Source organism: Calonectris borealis, chromosome 12 (genome assembly GCF_964195595.1).
Source record: "Calonectris borealis chromosome 12, bCalBor7.hap1.2, whole genome shotgun sequence".
Lineage (NCBI taxonomy): Eukaryota > Metazoa > Chordata > Aves > Procellariiformes > Procellariidae > Calonectris > Calonectris borealis.
Window position 1 is genome coordinate 23,709,313 of NC_134323.1, and position 15,455 is coordinate 23,724,767.

A 15,455-nucleotide genomic window follows, 5' to 3' on the forward strand; every position below is an offset into this window, starting at 1 on the left:
TGATGGTGCAGAGTGAACCCCCAGAAAGTTTACTGATGACTCAAAACTGGGAGGAGTGGCTGATATGCCAGGGGATTGTGCTGCCATCCAGAGGGACCTTGACAAGCTGGAGAAAGGTAGGAACCTCATGAAGTTCAACAAGGGGAAGTGCAAAGTCCTGCACCTTGTGGAGGAGCAGCCCCAATGCACCGATATATATGCTGGGGGCTGCCCAGCTGGAAAGCAGCTTCGCAGAAAAGGACGAGGGGGTCCTGCTAGACCCTAAGTTGAACATGAGCCAGCAGTGTGCCCTGGCAGCAAAGAAGGCTAATGGTATCCTGAGCTGCATGAGGCAAAGTATTGCCAGCAGGTCCAGGGAGGTGATCCTTCGCCTCTACTGGCACTGGTGAGGCCACACTGGGAGTGCTGTGTCCAGTTCCGGGCTCCTCAGTACGAGAGAGAGACATGGACGTAATGGAGAGAGTCCAACAAAGGGCCTCAAAGATGTTTAAAGGATTGGAGCATCTCTCCTGAGGAAAGGCTGGGAGAGCTGGGACTGTCAGCCTAGAGAAGAGAAGGCTCAGGGGGATCTTATCAATGTGTATAAATACCTGAAGGGAGAGTGCAAAGAAAATGGAGCCAGGCTGTTTTCAGTGGTGCCCAGTGACAGGACAAGAGGCAGTGGGCACAAACGGAAACACAGGGGGTTCCCTCTGAACATCAGGAAACACTTTTATACTGTGCGGGTGACAGAGCGCTGGCAGAGGTTACCCAGAGAGGTTGTGGAGTCTCCCACCTTGGAAATACTCAGAAGCCATCTGGACATGGTCCTGGGCAGCTGGCTGTAGGTGGCCCTGCTTTAGAAGGGAGGGGTTGGACCAGATGACCTTCAAAGGTCCCTTCCCACCTCAACCGTTCTGTGATTTACTGAAGTGGTTCAGGACACCTAGCCTGTGACAGCTTATACTGGTCAGCTGGAAAAAGACTAAGAGTTGTGTTAGACTGAAAGGCAAAGCTTATGTGCATGTCCGTGGTGGTGAAAATTTGTTTGCTTCTTTGATCCGAATTACATCCAAGATTGCATTTTTCTTCCTACTGTGAGTAGTAGAGCTCTGATAAATTTCGCTGAGGTGATGGGTTGTGATATGTGGGAGGTGAAGTGCGCTGCTGCTAAATGACAAAAGTAATCTGCTGTGCACAGGCTTTCTTGCTCCTCAGATCCTTGAGTTGATGAAAACTATCCCAGTAACAAAAGGATAGGAAGTGGATATTTTTTTGTGCTTAGGAGGTTGAATCAGTGCAACAAAAGAATCTGCAAGCATTAGAGGAGAGTAAATGGAACTGGGCAGAGTGGAGGGAAAGGAGAGAAAGAAAGAAACTGGGGAGCTGAACCGCTTCCTTTAAGAGGCAGTTACTAGACCAGTGCATCTGAAAGGTTTGACCTGGTTTAGTAACTCCTTTTCTCCATAGCCTTGCATCCTTCTAGGATGGTTATAAAAGAGGTCATAGTATATTAATAGGCGAGACTCTAGCTACCTATCCAAGGGAGCTTACTGGGTAATCCTTTCCTCTGTAACACATGGGCCGAGAATTTGCCCAGCCTCATTAGTCTTAGGTTGCAAAGTCAGGCACTTTTTCAGACTATTACATCTGAAAAACCTCATATGAACCTCAGTATTAATTCATTCCTGCTCTATGTAAATATTACGATGATTAAACACATGCAGTTTTTTCCTCCTCATATGATCCTAATCCCATTCAGTGTGTAACAGTAATTTAAGGTAACAAAGATGAGATTATACATGGAACTGTAAGTATGTTTTGTATCTTTCTAGCCTTTGATTATGAACCTTTAGGTTCATAAAACAGTTGTTAATGTAATATGGTTGCCTATGTAAATACTTTATGATTATTATTTTTCATTGTGATTGCAGAAGTATATTGCAGTTTTTATCCTGCATACTTTATCTCCATATATATATCTCTTGATTATACTAGCTTTTAACTAGACCTTTTTTAAAATAGATTCATCGTAGGTTTTCTAGGATGGACAAGGTCTTAATAAACTATGTGACTTTGTTTTTTTAACAAATACTTTTTTGAAGGGAAATATGCCCCCAACCTCCTTGTCTCTCTTCTATAACTCATGTTCAATTCAGTTTTAATGTAAAATAACATGTTTTAGATTATGAAAGGAAGTTGCACAAAATTGGCTTGTTTGGTAAGACCAGACTTAAAATCACTTGCATTTTCCCATATTTACTTTAGGTGTCAGCACATCTCATTTTTACCAGATGGTTTTCTCGCTCAGGAGGTTAAGCTGCTGCAATCGGATCTTCGATTTGAACATAGCCGTCAGGCACTTCAGGAAGTTCAAACTAACAGGAAAACAAAACTTGTTCCTTGTAGTGCAGGTGAGTTAACTTGGGCTAGTTGCATAACTGTGTGCAAAAGTCCAAGTAGAAATTAGGTGGTTTTGGTGGTTTCCTAAAATGGAACATCATTCGTTGCCAGTGCTAGAGGCAAAGTGTGACTTGCAGCAAGAAATTAATTTCAGGCCAGAACTTAATTGTTAATAATTAATAATATTCAGCTCAGCCTCTAGTTCCCTGTAGGGAGTTTTCAGACTGAATAAACACTTGGTTGATGCCATTAAGAATTTATAATCTAAACAAAGACAGAAAATAACCAGCAAAAGCAAAAGTTCTGAGGGCAGTAAGAAAACAAAGATCAAATGACTTCTTGTTTCAGTCAGTTTTGCATTCTCCTTGGTTATGAACAGAAGACTTGCCATGCTGAGTTATGCTTGTAATTGCTCCAGAAATCCGTGAACGTAGAAAGACTACAGAGTAGTAGAGTGTGAAGGTTTTAATTGATAGAGGTTTTGGACATTGAATTTTTTGTCATGGTGATGAATGAATATGCAAGTCACGTTGTGATTTAGCAACATGGTCTCATTTGGGGAAAAAAACAATGGAACTGCCACTGTGTGTATGGTTAAGCAGTTTCTTTAAACTTGGACATGCCTGCCTTCTGCTGTTGTATACTTTTCTGGCTTAACTGAAACTGGAAGTTATTCTATTACAGTAGAGCTGATGATAAAATAGAATGGAAACAAAGGGTTCCTTAATGGAATTCAGATTCATTAAATTGGAGTTATTTACAGGTGCCAGGAAGGAAAAGATTTTGGTTCTGTGAGATAGGAAACAAAATCCATCATTGAAAAATGGTGCCAATTCACTTAGCAAAAAAGATCTGAAGCGAACTGTGACTAAATTCCTGTGTATCCCTTTCTTTCTGTACAGTTACTCAGGTCATTCTGTTAAATAAAGATGAATGATGCTTTATCACACTTTTTTGCATATATGAATTATGCCAGGTTGATTTTTTTTTTGAAGGGGTGAAAATCAGAATAAACTCTAAATTCAGGGCTGTTACACTGAGTATTGAAATATGCTTGATAGGAACATTTCAGCTTTGCTTTTCTTTAAAAAGAAAAATGAGTTCCATTTAATATTTTGACGTTTGTGATGGCTATGAAAAAATGAAAGAATAGAAATGTTTTCATTTTTAAGTAAATTTTTATCTGCTTGTCAGAATCTGATATCCTCTGACCGAGTGGTTTTAGATACTCCACATGTGGAGGGTTTAATGTTTCTATGTATTTGATGTTATTTGGCATTACACAGGATTTTAATTTATTAGAGTGATACAGCGTTGTACCTAAATCACCATGCAAGTACAATTTACACTTAGCAGAGTACGGCAATTGCAGCATACAGTTGAATCATAATACAAGTGTGATTAACATAACCAGTCTCCATAGTATGCTTTATAATTGTAGTGTAGTTTTTGAGCATCTTGAACAGCAAGGTGGTATCATGAAGGAGAGAAGCTGTGAAAATTGTCTGTAGAGTTAATGCATGTGCAACTGTTTTACCTGTTAGGAACACGGAGAAATGGGAAAACTTAGAGAACAAAAATTGTCTCAAGGCAGTAGAAGTTAAAGGAACTGTTGTTATGCTATGGAGGGACAGATTAGGCATGTCAATCAGTTTTGTTTCTGTTAACATGCTACTGATGCTTTGCTAGTTATTTATAAATCTATAAGGTATGGCATGCAGAGCTTCAGCATTAAGAAGTTTACAGTCTAAGACAGTCTAATTACCAGAATGGGGGTAAAGGATAAGGTTGTTGGCACTTGCTATCTCTTCCAACAAATTATATTTATTTGACTACTAGCTAATAACATTTTTCAAGTAAGGTCTACAGATATTTGATGTATGTCCGTTATCAAGCATAGACAGAACTATTTAGAGTACACAATACACAATAAAATAATAGTACACAATAAATTAATAAGGAAAACATAGAGTGACTGGTGCAAGCTTGGGGAAGTATTTCACAGCCTGATGTGAAAATAAGCCGTCTGACTTGGAAGTTTCTTCATGCTTTGTCCAGACAGGATGCACAAAAGAAAGTAGAATCCCCCTAAAAGGGGGAAGAAAGTAGAATCCCCCTAAAAAGGGGAGAATTACAAAGCTGGAGGCCAAATACTTAGAGGCATGGATTCTTGAAGGACCTGATTAAGATGAAAGCTCTCTGTCTGTGTGTGTCTGTGTGTGTGTGTGTATATATATACACTTTATTATTTTTATTAAACAGAATTTACCTGTTCTTTTACATACTGGAATCCTGGCCCTAGAGAACCTCTTTCTAGTTTGAATTATTTTGGGAAGCAGCATGGTATCATGTGAATACACAGAATGAAAGGAACTGTTAAGTTCTGCTTTTATGAGAGCATCTCCCTTGTTCATAATCCTTTCTTCTACAGCTATCAGTTGGAGTGCAGTCCCTGAGCAACCTCTGGATGTCACCTCAGATGGCTTCCGGCAGGGAACAACAAAGAAGGGGATTGGGAGCCATCAGAGCAGGTGTGAGAATGTTGTGATATCTGGATGCATAGATCTTATTTGTTAGCATACATGCCTCTGTCAGCCTATGTGATGTGTAGTGCATTGTCAGAGCAGAACGAAATCTAGGAAGTGGGGAAAAAGGGGAAAGGTAGGGAGTGGGGGAAGAGTCATTGTGCAAGGGAGAGAGGGGAGTTGGAATGACAATAGTTGAATGAGGGTTAACAGGTTTATCCTATTTCTTCTTTGTCACTGTTGATTAAAGAGAGCATTGTAGATAATGGTGTGTGGGGACTATGATCCACTTTTATTAAAAGACAGCTTATTTATTGGTGAAGTTAGCAGAATTTTTGCTTTGTATCTTTTGGGTTGATGACTGTGAAGGAAATGCGTGTTGTTGCAGGTCCTCTTTTTCTGTAAGAGTCAGACCAGCTGACCTGGATGCATGATTGTTAAAATTGTTGCTTTGAAATGTGACTTTCTGCCTTAAAGTTTGGAAAGGTTACGAAATGCTTGCAGCAGATTCCTAACTCAAAACATGTTACCTTTCCAATTGTCGTCTTGACACTGTGCTCCTTAAGAAACATCATAATCTTCTATCAACTGTGAATGTTTAAAGAAACAGTTACATATTTTTCTTGTGATTGAGAAGGAATTACTTGTAAACATCTGCAAACAAATTTCTCCACCTCTCTATTCTTTCCTCAGTTTAGGTTAGGTGACCAAAATTATCATTGGTCTGTGGAAGTTCACCTTGGGGGTTGGGGTCATGTTTTGGTTGCTGACTGCTTATACTACCAATTTGTCAGAGGTCGTATTCATTTTTCCCAGGCTTTTTGGGAGAAAGAAGATAATCCTGACGTTAGTGAATAAAATGATAAGTAGAGCTTAGACAAGTTTTGTGGAGAATTCATTCACATGCCTGTGAATTGCACATTCTGAGCTTCTTGAAGTTAGGTCTGACTTGACTGCAGTTTACCCTGGTATATCCTAGTATTTCCAAATTTTCCTTGAAAAGAAGAGGACCAGGAACTTTGTGGTTTGTGACCAGTATTGGTGTCTGGAGTATCTTTGGCACAGGTGACCTGATTTAGTGTGTCTTTTGAGGCAGGCTTTATGTGCACTTTAGAATATTAGTTTTCAGTATGTGGTATGTAATGTATTACAGAAGGCGTGTGAAAGATCAAACAAACCAACCAACGCCTTTTTCTCAATAGGCTTAAATTTGTTATGTACCATTTGTGTATCAACTCTAAAACTTTAGAGCCATCTGCTAGCTGCCAGTTTCTACAAAACTGTAGGAACTTAATTATTGTTGAGAGATCCTCCTCTCTTTTTTATATGTGCTTGAAATTCACTAAACCATTCAAAAGTTATTAGGGAGCGCCTACAAGACTCTGTGATTGCAAAGGTCTTGTTTCCTTAGGAAATCAGGATTAAAAACAATGTCAAGGAATAAGTAAACTGTTTACACTTTCATGATAAACAGTCACAGAAGAAACTTACGAAAATAAGGAATTTATAGCCTTATTGGGGAGGCGGGGGGTATTTAATAGTAAACAAGGCTTGTATTTCTACCCTGTTTTTTTTCCCTCAAGGAATCTCAGGGTGATTGGTTGGGGGTGGTGTTTGGGGTTCCCCCCCCCCCTTAATATGCTAGATAACACTAAATACCAAGAAAGGTAAAGCTGACTGACTAAAAGGAATTTGTAGATAGATATCTGGCATGTGCTTTTGTTAATGCTTAATTAACTAAAACACCAAAAACTACAATATGAACCTTTGACAGATTAACATGAAGTAGAAATTTTCGAGCATCTTTGCATGCCAATTTTGGGGTTCTTAAAGAACATACTAGCAAAATAGGAAGTTTTTTTTGATGGGTGTTTTTTTCAATGCTTCTGGAGAATCAGCTTGCACATGTTGGAGAACTGAATCAGTCATTGTGAAGACAAGTATATAAAGAGAATTTCATAGAATCATAGAATAGTTTGGGTTGGAAGGCACCTTTAAAGGTCATCTAGTCCAATGCCCCTGCCGTGGGCAGGGACATCTTCAACTAGATCAGGTTGCTCAGAGCCCTGTCCAACCTGACCTTGAATATTGCCAGGGATGAGGCATCTACCACCTCTCTGGGCAACCTGTTCCAGTGTTTCACCACCCTTAGTGTAAAAAATTTCTTCCTTATATCTAGTCTAAATCTACCCTCTTTTAGTTTAAAACCATTCCCCCTTGTCCTGTCACAACAGGCCCTGCTAAAAAGTCTGTCCCCATCTTTTTTATAAGCCCCCTTTAAGTGCTGAAAGGCCACAATAAGGTCTTCCTGGAGCCTTCTCCAGGCTAAACAACCCCAACTCTCTCAGCCTTTTTCCATAGCAGAGGTGTTCCATCCCCCTGATCATTTTTGTGGCCTTCCTCTGGACCCGCTCCAACAGGTCCATGTCTTTCCTGTGCTGAGGACCCCAGAGTTGGACGCAGCACTGTAGGTGGGGTCTCACCAGAGCAGAGTAGAGGGGCAGAATCCCCTCCCTCGCCCTGCTGGCTACGCTGCTCTGGATGCAGCCCAGGATACGGTTGGCTTTCTGGGCTGTGAGTGCACATTGCCGGCTCATGTCCAGCTTTTCATCCGCCAGTACCCCCAGGTCCTTCTCGGCAGGGCTGCTCTCAATCCCTTCATCCCCCCGCCTATATTGATACTGGGGGTTGCCCTGACCCAGGTGCAGGACCTTGCACTAGGCCTTGTTGAACCTCATGAGGTTCACACAGGCCCACTTCTCGAGCTTGTCCAGGTCCCTCTGGATGGCATCCCGTCCCTCAGGCGTGTCAACCACACCACTCAGCTTGGTGTCGTCTGCAAACTTGCTGAGGGTGCACTCGATTCCACTGTCTATGTCATCGATCAAGATATTAAACAGTACTGGTCTCAATACCGGTCCTGGACCCCTGCAGGACACCACTCATCACCGATCCCCACCTGGACATTGAGCCTTTGACCACTACCCTCTGGATGCAACCATCCAACCAATTCCTCGTCCACCAGAGAGTTCACCCATCAAATCCATACCTCTCCAGTTTAGAGAGAAGGATGTTGTGGGGGACCGTGTCAAAGACCTTACAGATAGGTCCAGACAGACGACATGTGTAGCTCCTCCCATGTCCACTGATGTAGTCACTCCATCATAGAAGGCCACTACGTTGGTCAGGCAGGACTTGCCCTTGGTGAAGCCATGCTGGCTGTCTTGAATCACCTCCCTGTCCTCCATGTGCCTCCATAGCTTCTAGGAGGATCTGTTCCATGATCTTCCCAGGCACAGAGGTGAGACTGACTGGCCTGTAGTTCCCCAGGTCTTCCTTTTTTCCCTTTTTAAAAATGGGGCTTATGTTTCCCCTTTTCCAGTCAGTGGGAACTTCACCGGACTGCCACAACTTCTCAAATATGATGGATAGCAGCTTAGCAACTTCATCCACCAGTTCCCTCAGGACCCATGGATGCATCTCATCAGGTCCCATGGACTTGTGCACCTTCTGGTTCCTTAGATGGTCTTGAATCTGTTCTTCTCCTACAGTGGGCGGCTCTTCATTCTTCCAGTCCCTGCCTTTGCCTTCTGCGGCTTGGGCGGTGAGGCTTGAGCACTTGCCAGTGAAGACTGAGGCAAAAAAGTCATTGAGTACCTCAGCCTTCTCCATACCCTAGGACCATAACCAGGTCTCCCGTTTCGTTCCAGAGAGGGCCCACATTTTCCCTAGTTTTCCTTTTATCCTTTTAATTAAATAGAGAAAATAGCTGGGGCTTTCAAAAACAAACCATGCTTTATAAACAGTTCTTCCGGTTGCCTTCTCTTTGGGGGAAGAGAAGGGCTTAAAGCTGACAGAGATGCATATGGTATCTTTAAAACTTTGACTCACTTTATTTTTTGATGAGCCTCTTCATATTTAACTGCCCTGCAGCTGTTGCTGAATGTGTCCATGTCACCATTGTGAAAAGGACAGGATTGTGTCAGGTATTTCTGCTGGTTCTTTTATTTGTTCTGAATAATACAAAGTTTGTCAGTTTGAACAAGCCTTCGGAGTCCTTCTGTGCTTGTTTGATCACTTCGGGGACTAGTCTTTCTGGCTCAACCTTACTGTAGTTGTGAGCTGATGACGGTGCAGTCTCACACAGATGACAATGTGGGGATATTAAAATGTTCTCTCCGCAAACTGACAGAGTGCTGGCGAGGACAATGGGGCAATGCAGCTGTTTGTCAATATAAGATTTAAAACGAAGGGAAAAGGCAGCTTGAATGGGGTAGGAAAAGTTAAATTGTGGAGAACTTTTTACGTTCTTTGAGAAGTGAACATAATTTTTTTTTATAAAAAATGTTCAGCTGGGATGTACTGCTGTCAGCTGTAAGAGGAAGTGCATTGCTGATTTCTTTTTTTCCATCAGAATTTCCGATTTCTTTTTTTTTCTTATCAGATCCAAGATCTGTAAAGTGGAACTCTTCCACACATTCCAAAAGCTGGTGACAAGTATTTCACAAGAGGATCTACCAGACACTCTCCGGTAAAGACATTTTCGTTATATTTAGAAGAGTGAATTTATCTTAATGAAACTCAAGAATACTGCAGTGATACTGCTCCTGAATCTCACTTTAGATAAGTTCATTGTTAGAACTTGATACTTGAAAAATATGGCATGTGCTTGACAGGTTAGGAAGACTCTCTTTTTGTTTTTTTTAATCACCTCCTTGGAGAAATAGCTATTGTGTCTCATGTATTAATGACAGACACAAGAAATTGCAGGTGGTTGGTCTGTTTGGAGTTCAGGTAAGAATTTGGGGCAGCTGATCTCTTCTGGAGGCTTACTGCTTTTCAAAAGTGTAAACTCTGTTACTGATCAGTGGAGCCTTACCCTTCTTTTGCACTAGATCTGGTGTCTGTTGGACACATCTGTAAGCCTCTTCAACTTGCTGTCTTGGCAGAAAACTCTACATTTTGGGGTTTTTTCCTGAGTTAAAGTGGTCTTGTCTGAAAGTGGCAGTGGACAGCTGAGGAAGAAGGAGTGGAGAGGGAGATGTGAGGAGGAAGTAGTATCTTTTCTTTTGAAAACATGAGCTGTTAGATCAGCTGCCTGGAGCACTGTACCCTTAGTGGCGTTCAAACCCCCCATCCCAAAACTTGTTGTGGGGTTATTGATATCTGGTTGGTGTTTAGTAATTCTGTCAAATGCCACTTTGTTTCACAAGAAGAAAGAGTTTGAGTTCAGTTTTTTTTTTGAAAAGTCTAAACTAAAATCTTTTTTCATCTAAGTGTATGATGGAATGAGAGGTAGTAAGGTGAGCTAGTGTGTAGGGCTCTTTCTGCAATGCATATATTATGTAGATGGAGACTTCCTGGAAAGAACAGAAAGAAGCTTTTGTCTGAGGAAGCCATACTTGGAGGTTTCTTTTATATTATTAGAAACAAGTTTGGTTTATGAGGCTGGAGTTTCTTGTGGTAATCATCCGGTTTGGCATTGCATTACGTGCATTACGTATTTGGTGGTATTCCAGCCCAAATAGCTACCGTAGAGCAGGGCGTAGTTTCATGTATACAGAAACTTATCTCTCACTTTGGCTTAGAGATTCTGAGACATGTAGAAGGTTCCAAATCCATTGCCTTGGAAGGTTTATTTTATTTTAGACTTATTTCCAGGTGTGATTTCACCAGCTCTGGGATGCAATTATACCAGCTGTTGAGCTAATTTAACTGCTTGTAGCTGCTGATGGGGATTGTCCTGCGGCTGTAGATTCCTGTTTTCTCCCTTGTATCAGTAGCAGTTCTCCAACCTCACGGTGAGCCGGTTCAACTAGCTAATGTGGCAGAAAATAATTTCCTTCTGTGTTTTCTATTGGACTAATGAGCTGAATTGGCTCATGGAAAGCTAAAACAGGTAGTAAAACCTGTGCAAAGGAAGTAGGAGGTATGTGTGGCTGGAAGCAGGGGAGATAGGCCATTTCTGCCTTTCATGGTACCAAGACATTAGATGAGATGAACTTAGCCAAAGTAAGTGCACCCTGGATCTTTAATTATTGGATCTCGCTTGCTTTTGAGTTTTGTGAATTAAAGATTGCGGTTACCTTCTGTGTCTAGTCTCATAACTATTTTAAAGTTCTGATGTCAACATGAGCCATGTTATTGCTGAAATCGTTTCAACTGTTTCTATAAGTAGAGATACACTTTCTCCTTAATACAGTTTTAAATATAAAATTATTAGCCTCTTTTGGGTGGGAGTTTGTCCTTGCTTGTTTAGCCATCGTAATTTCCCCAGAATAGAGCGTGAGCTGGTGTGTTGTTGGGTAGGTGACTCATTGTGCTGATCATGTGCTGCTTGCATAAAGTCACTTCACCTCAGGGCTTTTCTAGACTCCAGTGGCTTTGTAATTTCCTTTGACTTTTTTGTCCTTTACCATTTTTCTGTCTGGGCTTCTCTGACAAAGTCCAGCTGATTTGCAGATGTGGCATCATTTTTAGGCTGCACAAACTCTATTTATATAGGTGCTAGCTCACCAGTCAGCTTGTCCAGTTGCTTTCCTTTTGAAGTCTTTGTTTTTCCTACTCTTCACTTCAAAAGGAAAATAAAAAATGTCTGTGTATTGCTGTTTCCTCCCTCTTCCTTTTCCCTTTCTACACAATATTCTGATGTGTTTTCTTCCTTTTTCTTCCTTTCCTCCTTGTAGTCTGAATTTGAGTGGACTTCCGATAAGAAATCCTACGCTCTCAAATTGTTTCCTGTAAACTCCTGTGCATTTAACTGTTCCCAGTTTTGTATTTTCTTCCCATTCAAATGTATCTTGTTATCTCCTCCCACAAATGGTTGGCTCTAGTGCTATGCTGTCACCCAGTTCCCTTTTTCCACTTTGCCCAAGTTCCTGCCCTGCCTCTTCTAGTCCACTTTTTGGTCTCTTGCCTCCCATCCTTTCTGCTCCATCAAGGGAATCTCATTCTGTAGTCCTTTCAAATTTGCTGAACAGCTTGTCTGGTAGTTGTAGGGTATATTAGGACAGGGATCATTCTTTGCTTAACCCTTCCTTCATCTACTGTTGTGCATTGTCAGACCTAGAATACTGGGGCAGATAAAGCTTTACATGGAACTAGTATACTCATTCTGATGTTCTCCTGTTTTCTTCTTTCCTCTGTCTAAAGCCGCTTCTCCTGCTTTTTGTGCCTTCCTTTCTCTTTCATTCTTCACTTCTCTCCAGAGGATTGGTGCAGGCACTGTTAAATTGGAACAGGTAGAGAGCCTACTAGGGGCAGAACTTTGCTGGCTCTCCTAAAAGGTAAGTTTAGGAATTTGTAGTGATGTGGCTTAGCTAAAATGCTAAGCATAACATTCAGCAGTTGTTTTTTTCAGGATTTAGTTTATTTGCTTTCAGGTGAGACTGTGAGAAGGAGGTGGTGTTTGGCTGGCATTAGCTACTTCTTCATCAAGAACCAGATAGTACTATGTTGTGCTGTCCCACTTTCTTTCTTCCTTTCTGATAATTTCTGTGATCTCAGTCTTCTGTGTTTTACTTAAATTCTCACTCATCTCTCTAGCTAGACTATCTAAAATGTTACTTGTTTCTTTATAACCTCTTACCTCCACCTGCCGTACTTCATTGTCTTCTGTTGACTCCCTCTCACATGTTGTTTTGTGTTAATGTTTTGAAATTACTGGTACATAAATCCATCTTTTTTTTTTTTTTCATGTTTTCCATGCTCACTGTCAAAGGAATGATGACATGCTGTTGGGCAGTGTTGTGCCATTGCTAATCTGAATTGTTATGTAAAAACCTCTGCAGTATTATTGTTGTTTACAGGTCACTTGATGGTAATATGGCGAAGGAGGTTTTTTGCATTGTTTTTTTTCCCTGCTGGTAAAAAAAAACATGCCTTGTTCATCACCTGAGGAAGTGAAAGCCTTCTTTTGTCATATAGTGGCATCCACCATACAGAGTCACCAGGCATTGCTGTTTGTGGGCTGGCTGTGCAATCCTTTGTCTGAATCTAAGGGAGGCTTTGTAACGTAAACCTGCCCTGAGTTTCTTGCTGGGCTTGTTATATGGATGATTGATCCTCTTTTCTCTTAAATTGTAGTCAGGAGCCCTCACAATTAAGATTGTGCTTTCCTCCTCCTTCCCATTCAGTCTGCAGCATGGACAATCGCAGTTCTGGTGACACCTAGTTGGAGGGGGTGGGCTGTCGTACAGAGAAGTGCAAGGACTTTCGGATGGCTTTAAGATTTAAATATCTAGACTGAAGTATAGAACCTTCGCTTGGGCTTCATGTTTAAGATTTTTTGCTAGTGTTCATTTGTGAAAAACAAAAGGATTCCGCCAGGTGACCGCTAAATATTTTCTGCTGCAGTGACTGAGGATAATTGTAAGGAAGTGTCAGCCTCATGAAAGTAACTGTCATGGGAGGGGTGCAGTTTCACTGTTACTTCTGTTCTCCAATTAAAAAAAAAAAAACTACCACATTTGGCAAGAATTTTGTTACAATTTTCTAGTCCCTTTTTAATTTTATTTTTAAAGTTTGTACATTAAACAATTCCTGTGATGGTCCTACCACTGCACAGAGGCCTGTGGGACAGTTAGGTCTCTGATCTAACTAAGAAAATCTTTTCTATACTACACGTCACAGATGCTTGTTAGGTCTTTGCCAGATTGAAGAGCCTTTTATTAAGTAGTGTTTTCTGCCCCATGAAAACACTTATCCATCATAATTATCTCAAGACTTGATCTTTTTTTGTTTTAATTACTTTGTTGAGCTTCTACATCTTTTCCTCTTCATGATTCATTTTTTCCACATCTCAGATGATACTGGAAAAAGCCACAAAGCTCATTTTCCAATTTTTCAATAATGTTTTGAAAATCTGGTCTCCCAAGCTAGACACAGCAATGCAGTAACAATCTTCCAAATGCTGCAAAACCTTAATTACTGTTAAAACTTGTTGTATTTGAGTGGAACTCACTCATTGAGTTAGCTCACTCTGTTCTGTATCTTCTTAACAATTGGTATCAATTACAAAGTTTGCCTGCAATGACTGCATTTTATCTGAGGTGTTGAAAAAGATGCTAATAGAATCAGGTCAAGTATGGTTTCCTCGCCCCCCATTGTTATGGATTCACAACGGATTTTCATATATTGAAGATCTGTGAGCTTTTGCCCTCTTAGATGCGATTCATTAATTTTTGTATAAGAGTAATGTTTTGGTTGATGCCTTGTGCTTATGTCAACATTTTTCATGTGCAATATGTCTGTAATCTCAAAAGTGCATTATGGGTTGAATATAAGTGTTTGAAACTGAATACGGGGTTAAAGGTAGGCTTTGTTGCTGAGAAGAAAGTATTGCACCAGTGTATTGCTTTTATTTGCAGGCTGCCTTGCTTGTGAGCCTGTTTCTGCTCAGCTTTGCACGTGGCTGAGCACATGAATGTTTTCAAGCATAATGGTGATTTGTGTAAGGCTTTTTCCAAGAGTGCGATGCCTTTCAGAATTAAATCTGTGGATCACTTCTCACGTCTTTGGCACACAGCCATTGGAATAACTCTGTCTCTCTCTTACACAGTAGTGTAGGGGCAAGATTGGAGTAGTAAAGAGAAGCATAAAAGGAATGTAGTCAGGCAGACCTGGATAGGCTGGAGATCATATGATTATACTGGACTTTGCCTGCGGCAGCAAGCTCATGTTCACTTCTGCCAAAAAAATGTCACAGGTTCTTCATTGCTAATGCTCAGAGCCTCAATGGCCCAACCAAAGCTGAGATACAGTCAAATCATGTGAGGTTTTTAGGCAGATGTAATGTACTTGGAATTTGAAAGCATTTTTCCCATATATATGTTGAAAATTTCTTAGAAGCTTAATGCAGAAGTTGAGCATGAATTAAATAAATCTGATTTTCGCAGCTCTTTGAGGAAGGTGTTCAAAATGCAGCTTTCTGTTGCATCTACTGTTAATCCTGTAGTGATGTTGTCTGCTTGGAGAATGAGACCCCAAGAGACTGTGGTCACATGTGCTCTTGTAGCTGCTACAGTGGGGTGAAAATACTGAGCTGCTACTTACGGTCTATCCTGCTTTTGTGCTAGCTATGTTTTACCTTACTGTCTACTGCAACAGTGTCCAAACAAAGGTCTGTTGGAGTAATCTAGGTTAGAAAAATCCCATATGTGTTTTAGTTAAATTGAAGAGCCATTGATTTGCCAGCAGATTCAGGAAAAAAAGCAATGAAGAAATTGGAGTCTTTCTCTTGGCTTAGTGGCAGGTGGAATATATCTATCTATCTATATCTGGATCTGTATCTATATATGTGCATCCACAGCAAATGCAAGGAAAACAGCTGTTTCACGTTCAACAAGATTGAGCCAGTCCAAAAATCTGTGTTGCATAATTCTTTTTTGATCTTTGACCATCCGAAATGTGACCTCATAAGTACAAGTAGCTGTGTTTGAAGATGTAAACAGCATCTGATATTAGCTATTCTATGGTAAAGGACAAATTAAGTCATTAGATGCATTTATAGTGAAGAAGGGCAGGGTCAAAGTCTTAAGCAAATATGTC

General features: G+C 40.8%; 1 protein-coding gene across 14 annotated transcripts in view; it reads left to right on the forward strand.

Moving 5' to 3' along the window:
* ADAT1 (adenosine deaminase tRNA specific 1) overlaps positions 1 to 15,455 on the forward strand; it is a 32,736-nt gene that overhangs the window by 9,303 nt on the left and 7,978 nt on the right. For 12 of the 14 annotated variants that reach the window (XR_012675447.1, XM_075161769.1, XM_075161763.1 and 9 more), the window contains 3 exons: positions 2,248 to 2,393; positions 4,814 to 4,913; positions 9,352 to 9,438. Coding sequence is in view for 13 of the 14 variants with exons in the window: in XM_075161769.1 (XP_075017870.1) it covers positions 2,248 to 2,393; positions 4,814 to 4,913; positions 9,352 to 9,438 (333 nt within the window). In the remaining variant the exon portion in view is untranslated. The remainder of the gene's footprint in view (positions 1 to 2,247; positions 2,394 to 4,813; positions 4,914 to 9,351; positions 9,439 to 15,455) is intronic. The other 2 variants (XM_075161764.1, XM_075161768.1) reach the window with 1 other exon arrangement.